This window comes from Mandrillus leucophaeus, unplaced genomic scaffold (assembly GCF_000951045.1).
Source record: "Mandrillus leucophaeus isolate KB7577 unplaced genomic scaffold, Mleu.le_1.0 Scaffold23, whole genome shotgun sequence".
NCBI lineage: Eukaryota > Metazoa > Chordata > Mammalia > Primates > Cercopithecidae > Mandrillus > Mandrillus leucophaeus.
The window spans coordinates 1363591-1370153 of record NW_012102365.1 but is presented as its reverse complement, the minus strand read 5'-3'; the positions used below and the strand labels follow the sequence as shown (position 1 = coordinate 1370153).

Below are 6563 nucleotides of genomic sequence, written 5' to 3'. Positions count from 1 at the left end.
AAAAAAAAAAAAAAAAATTAGCTGGGCATAGTGGCATGTGCCTGTAGTCCCAGCTACTCTGGGGGCAGAAGAATCACTTGAACCCAGGAGGTGGAGGTTGCAGTGAGCTGAGATCACGCCATTACAATCCAGCCTGGGTGACAGTGAGACCCCGTCTCAAAAATAAATAAATAAATAAAGCTTTTTTTTTTTTAAATTTTAAAGACTGAGCCCTAAGGCTTAACAAGATCATTCATACCCTTTGTTGGAGGAGTTTGGACTTGATGGTTACTATTAGGAAGTCTGTAGTGACAGAATGATAATTTTATCTGAGGTCCCTTCTTACTGGCACTGTCAATGGATAGATAAGAGGGCTGGAGAGCAAAGACCCATATTTAATGCCTCTGTCTTTGGACAAACCAGACGTAGCAGCTACTTCCCCGTCCTCTCCCAACCCCTTTAACTGGAATTTGAGAGCACCCTTCTCACTGAGAGCCCGTTTTTATCCAGGTACCATGGAGAGAAGCTGCAGCCATTTGGGCAACTGAAGAGGCCCCGTAGAAATGGCCTGGGGCTCATCTCCACCATCTATGATGAGCCTCTACCCCAGGACCAGACGGAGTCACTGCTCCGCCGCCAGCCACCCACCAGCATGAAGTTTCGGACAGACATGGCCTTTGTGAGGGGTTCCAGTTGTGCTTCAGACAGCCCCTCATTGCCTGATTGACCACGTTGGGGGCTTCATTGGTCAGAATCTCATAGCTACATGATGAGAACCCTCTGCCCCGGCCTCATCTACCACTGAAGCAGAAAGGAGTCTGGGAGCAGCAGTCTTCGTGGCTGGTTCAGGGTGCTTTGCTCTGAGCCTGCCTGCCTGCCGGTTCTCTACCTCGGGCATTTTTACAAAAAGCCCCCTCCCGTCCCCTCCCCTTGGATATCAGGGGTAACGACCGATTGTCTTTGGGGTCTAACCCTAGTCTCTGGGCTTGCCCTTTGCCTCCTGCAGAATCTTGAAAAGCTGGATTGAGTGAGGCTATCAGCACAGCCTTCCTTGGGGACTCTGAAGGTGTCCCGACGAAGGCCAGAAAGTGGGGGAAAGGGACCTGGACGAGGAGAGGATTTGTGAGCTTGGAAGAGCCGGCCTTGGGCGGGCCCTTCACCGCCTCACTAGGTGGGACTGCAGCAGAGTCCGCGGGAAGTGGCTTGGGTGTGCGACGTCACGGAAGAATAAAGACGTTTACTACTGGAGCTCCCTTTCTTTTCTAATTCGAGTCTGAAGGAAGGTCAGGGAAATTCCGAGAGAGATTTTCCCGCAAAGACCCCACATTCGACCCATTCCCCGCGAGAAAAACGCGGCTGCGCCGCCCTCCCCTCGGCGTCGAGCTACGCCCCGCCCTGAGGGCGGGACTTCCTCTCCTTGGCCCGCGGCTTCCGACGCTGTCCGGAAGTCAAGTTAGTCTAGTTAGTACCGGCCCGTTGGCGGCGGTGTCCCCGCTGTTCCGCCTGAGGCGAGTGACGCTGGCCGCCAACGAAGTATACGTCCTGGGTCCGTCGCCCTCAGTCTCGTCTCCGGCGCGGCTGCTCGCCCCGTTTTCCCTCTGAGCTGACCTGCTCCGAGCCGTGGGCCGCCCATGGCGGGGGCCGCTCCGACCACGGCCTTCGGGCAGGCGGTGATCGGCCCTCCGGGCTCAGGGAAGACCACGTACTGTCTGGGCATGAGTGAGTTCCTGCGCGCGCTGGGCCGGCGCGTGGCCGTGGTGAACCTGGACCCGGCCAACGAGGGGCTGCCGTATGAGTGTGCCGTGGACGTAGGCGAACTGGTGGGGCTGGGCGACGTGATGGACGCGCTGCGCCTGGGTCCCAACGGCGGACTGCTGTACTGCATGGAGTACCTGGAAGCCAACCTGGACTGGCTGCGTGCCAAGCTGGACCCCCTCCGCGGCCACTACTTCCTCTTCGACTGCCCAGGACAGGTGGAGCTCTGCACGCATCACGGCGCCCTGCGCAGCATCTTCTCCCAAATGGCGCAGTGGGACCTCAGGGTGAGTCTCAGGGCGGGGAGGACCATTTTGCGGATGGAGTAACTGAGACAAGGAGGACAGACGCCACACCCCCATGTCACACAGGGAGGTAGGGGCTGAGTTGCTTTGGAGTAAAACAGGCATGAGTTCAAAATCTGGCTCTGCTACTGACTCGCTGTGTGGTGTTGATAAGTCAGTTCATCAGTCTGAACCTCAGTTTACTCACGTGTAAAATGGGTGTTAGTAGCCAACTTGGCGATTTCAGAAGTATGGAAGGGGTTAATGTAGAAAGTGGCATGGAGATTGTTGTAAATTGGTAGGCAAAAGTAAATGAAAGAGTGGAGTCAGATGCCATGGGATTTAAACCCCTTGCCCACTGGGAGGCTCAGTGCAAGACATCTTGTAAGGAAAAAAAAAAAGCCTATTTCCTGGGAGAAGGAAACGAGGGTAGTTATTAGAAAGAAACAGAGGCAGAAGGAGACTAATGGGGAAAGCTTCCCCTCTGTTCTCAAGCCCTCATTATCATGAGAGAATGCTGATTCCTGTTTCTCCAGGCGACTCTGACCCTGTCTCTTCCCTCCCAGCTGACTGCCGTCCACCTGGTGGATTCTCACTACTGCACAGACCCTGCCAAGTTTATTTCAGTACTGTGTACCTCCCTGGCCACCATGCTGCACGTGGAGCTGCCCCACATCAACCTCCTTTCCAAGATGGACCTCATTGAGCATTATGGGAAGCTGGGTAAGAGCTTCTGTTCCAGGTGAAGAGCAGGGCAGCAGCTGAGCTAGAATGAAGCAGACATCTCAGCTGAAGGTAGCTGCCTCTGGTGACTTGTGTGGTCTGCTGATAGTAGCCACAGGCAGGTTCTGACTCCTGCCAATTTATTTTGTGCCACTCTGTGCTAGATACTGTTGTGTAGATTTTGGAGACGAGAGAGCTACAGATGGTGTTAGGTATTACAAAGGAATTAAAGTGATACGACAGTGAATATTTGGGAGTGAGGTGAGTGGAGTAAAACAGGCATGAGTTTAAATTCTGGCTCTGCCACTGAATCACCGTGTGATCTGGGTAAGTCAGTTCATCTCTCTGGACCTCAGTTTCTCACTTCTGCTCTGAGGCAGTGGCATCTGAGCTGAGACGTGAATGGTGAGAAGGAGCCAGCCAAGGGAGGACTGTTCTATGCAGAGGCACCAGTAGGGATAAAGGCCTTGTCTTAGTCAGTTTGTGCTGCCATCACAGAAATACCATAGACCAGATGGCTTAGCCAATAAATATTTATTTCTCACAGTTCTGGAGGCTGGTAAGTCCAAGATCAAGATACAAGCAGATCTGGTGTGTGGTGAGAGCCTGCTTCCTGGCTCCTAGACAGCCTCCTTCTGTCCTCACAGAAGGAGGCTATATTCTCACATGGCAGAGAGACAGAGAAGGGGTGGGAGGCCAGGGACAAAATAGGGAAGATTGAAGCGGGCTGGTATGAGGGGAGTTGGCTGGAGTCCCAGTGGCCAGTTTTTTTTTCTTGACAAATTAGTACTCTCGACCGGGCGTGGTGGCTCACGTCTGTAATCCCAGCACTTTGGGAGGCTGAGGCGGGCAGATCATGAGGTCAGGAGATTGAGACCATCCTGGCTAACATGGTGAAACCCCGTCTCTACTAAAAATAACAGGCCGGGCGCGGTGGCTAACGCCTGTAATCCCAGCACTTTGGAAGGCCAAAGCGGGAGGATCACGAGGTGAGGAGATCGAGACCATCCTGGCTAACACGGTGAAACCCCGTCTCTACTAAAAATACAAAAAATTAGCCGGACGTGGTGGCGGGCGCCTGTAGTCCCAGCTACTCGGGAGGCTGAGATAGGAGAATGGCGTGAACCCGGGAGGCGGAGCTTGCAGTGAGCCGAGATTGCGCCACTGCACTCTAGCCTGGGCTGCAGTGCGAGACTCTGTCTCAAAAAAAAAAAAAAAAATTAGCTGGACGTGGTGGCAGGCGCCTGTAGTCCCAGCTACTCAGGAGGCTGAGGCAGGAGAATGGTGTGAACCCGGGAGGCGGAGCTTGCAGTGAGCTGAGATCGCGCCACTGCACTCTAGCCTGGGCGACAGAGCGAGACTCCGTCTCAAAAAAAAAAAAAAAAAATTAGCTGGACGTGGTGGCAGGCGCCTGTAGTCCCAGCTACTCAGGAGGCTGAGGCAGGAGAATGGTGTGAACCCGGGAGGCGGAGCTTGCAGTGAGCTGAGATCACGCCATTACAATCCAGCCTGGGTGACAGTGAGACCCCGTCTCAAAAAAAAAAAAAAAAATTAGCACTCTCCTGAACTGGGGACATTGTTCCCTAAATAGCATCTCTAGCCACAAAGGAACCTAGAGAAGACAGATAAAATGACCAGCACATAAGCAGTAGGGAGGAAAGGGAGGTGTCAGGACCTTGTCCAGGGAGCCAGCTAGCTTCTAGTCTGGACATAGAGTGATGTAGAGTCCTCAGCTCACTTTAGGATAGATCTGCCAAGGAGCCTAGATACTTAAGTTTTCTGGGCAAAAACAGGCCACTAGGGGGAGGTGCAACTTACTTCTTTTAGTGGGAAATGATTTATAAAACCGAATCAGGGACCTCAGCATCATCTAGTCCTTATTTTACATTAAGAAATAACTGGCTCAGAAAAGGAAAGTGATATACCCAGGAGGCTACCCTGCTAGAACGTAGCATTTATTCAGTTTAACCATTTACAGAGTCTTTGCAGTGTACATGCCAGGTCCTGAGGGTATGACCTGACTCTGAGCTCTGTGAGGTGAGTTCAGCCATACACAGTTCTTGGTCCATGTTTGATATCATTATTTGCAACTTTATTTATTTATTTATTTTTGAGACAGTTTCGCTCCTGTTGCCCAGGCTGGAGTGCAATGGTGCAATCTCGGCTCACTGCATCCTCTGCCTCCCAGATTCAAGTGATTCTCCTGTCTCAGCCTCCCGAGTAGCTGGGATTACAGGCATGTGCCACCAGGTCCGTCTAATTTTGTATTTTTAGTAGAGATGGAGTTTCACCATATTGGCTGGTCTTGAACTCCTGACCTCAGGTGATCATCCACCTCGGCCTCCCAAAGTGCTGGGATTACAGGCGTGAGCCACTGAGCCCAGCCTGTTTGCAGTTGTTGATCAAGCACTTCTCTGTACCAGACACTGGGGTTTATAGCATTTAATCTTCATAACAGTGCTATGAAATAGGTACCTGCCTATATAGCTAGTAAATAGCACAGCCAGCAGGGTAAAACCAAAAGCTTTTTTTCTTAGTAACTTCATTTTACTGTGTCAAGTAATACTTGAGTGCATAAATACACAAAGGAAAAAAAGAAAAACGAACCTCGTCCTCAGGTCTTTAGCCTGATACTGGTTGTTCCTGAACACAGTTTTCTCTCTTTAGCCTTCAACCTGGACTACTACACAGAGGTTCTGGACCTCTCCTACCTGCTTGACCACCTGGCTTCTGACCCTTTCTTCCGCCACTACCGCCAGCTCAATGAGAAGCTAGTGCAACTCATCGAAGACTATAGCCTGGTGTCCTTTATCCCTCTGAACATCCAGGTACTGGGGGCTAAGACAGGACTCTGACAGTGCCTGGGATTCACCAAGCCAAAAGCACAGGATGCTTTGAGGGCTTAAACAATGGTCTTTGCCCTGGGTTGACTATCACTGAGTAATCTTAGTTTCAGGACCAGGGGCTGCTGTAGGGGCAGAATTCCAGTAAAGAGAGTGGACCAAACTTTTGCCTGTCTATTCTATTTTGCTGGATCCTCTCTTCACATGTTCCCTCCTCAGTGTGAAAATGGGTGAGTTCAGAAAGTCATCAGCAAGAAACTTGACCAGGACCAGGGACAAGTCTCTTAAGCCCATTCAACTGGGCAACTGTCTGTTGACTTTGCAAAGTGGTACCCAACCCCTGTGCCTCTCACCTTTACCCTGCAGAGATAACCTGGGAGACGCAGGTACATGTTAGATTCCTTTCTGCAGTGGGTGAACTTGAGCTAACTTGTCTCCTCACTTCTAATGCCACGCTTATATGAGGAGATGAGCTCTATAATATCAATCATAACAATTACCTCTTATTTATGGCTTTCTGTGCTGGGCACTTTGCTAAGGACTAGACATATGTAATTTTGGTTTGTCCTTCCCACCATGTGATATATAGACTGTTTTTATTACTGTATATGGATGAGGAAACAGTTATAGTTTTTTTTGTGTGTGTGACGGAAATCTCACTCTGTCGCCCAGGATGGAGTGCAGTGGTGTGATCTTAACTCACTGCAACCTCCGCCTCCTGGGTTCAACCGATTCTCCTGCCTCACCCTCACAAGTGACTGGGATTACAGGCATCTGTCATCATGCCCAGCTAATTTTTGTATTTTTAGTAGAGACAGGGTTTCACCATGTTGGCCAGGCTGGTCTCAAACTCCTGACCTCAAGTGATCCACCTGCCTCAGCCTCCCAAATTGCTGGGATTACAGATTGTGAGCCACCGGTGCACGGCCAATTTCCTCTATCTTGAACGGCCCTTTCTGAGTTACTTGCATGGTAATTT

General features: G+C 51.0%; 2 protein-coding genes across 2 annotated transcripts in view; both read left to right on the top strand.

Annotated features, from left to right (window-relative positions):
• GPATCH3 (G patch domain containing 3) overlaps window positions 1–1227 on the top strand; it is a 10641-nt gene extending 9414 nt beyond the window's left edge. Inside the window, exon 7 of the mRNA XM_011981665.1 lies at window positions 490–1227. Coding sequence (XP_011837055.1) covers window positions 490–706 — 217 coding nt within the window. The 3' untranslated portion in view covers window positions 707–1227. The remainder of the gene's footprint in view (window positions 1–489) is intronic.
• Window positions 1227–6563, top strand: part of GPN2 (GPN-loop GTPase 2) — an 11240-nt gene continuing 5903 nt past the window's right edge. Inside the window, exons 1-3 of the mRNA XM_011981666.1 lie at window positions 1227–2021; window positions 2585–2741; window positions 5409–5569. Coding sequence (XP_011837056.1) covers window positions 1611–2021; window positions 2585–2741; window positions 5409–5569 — 729 coding nt within the window. The 5' untranslated portion in view covers window positions 1227–1610. The remainder of the gene's footprint in view (window positions 2022–2584; window positions 2742–5408; window positions 5570–6563) is intronic.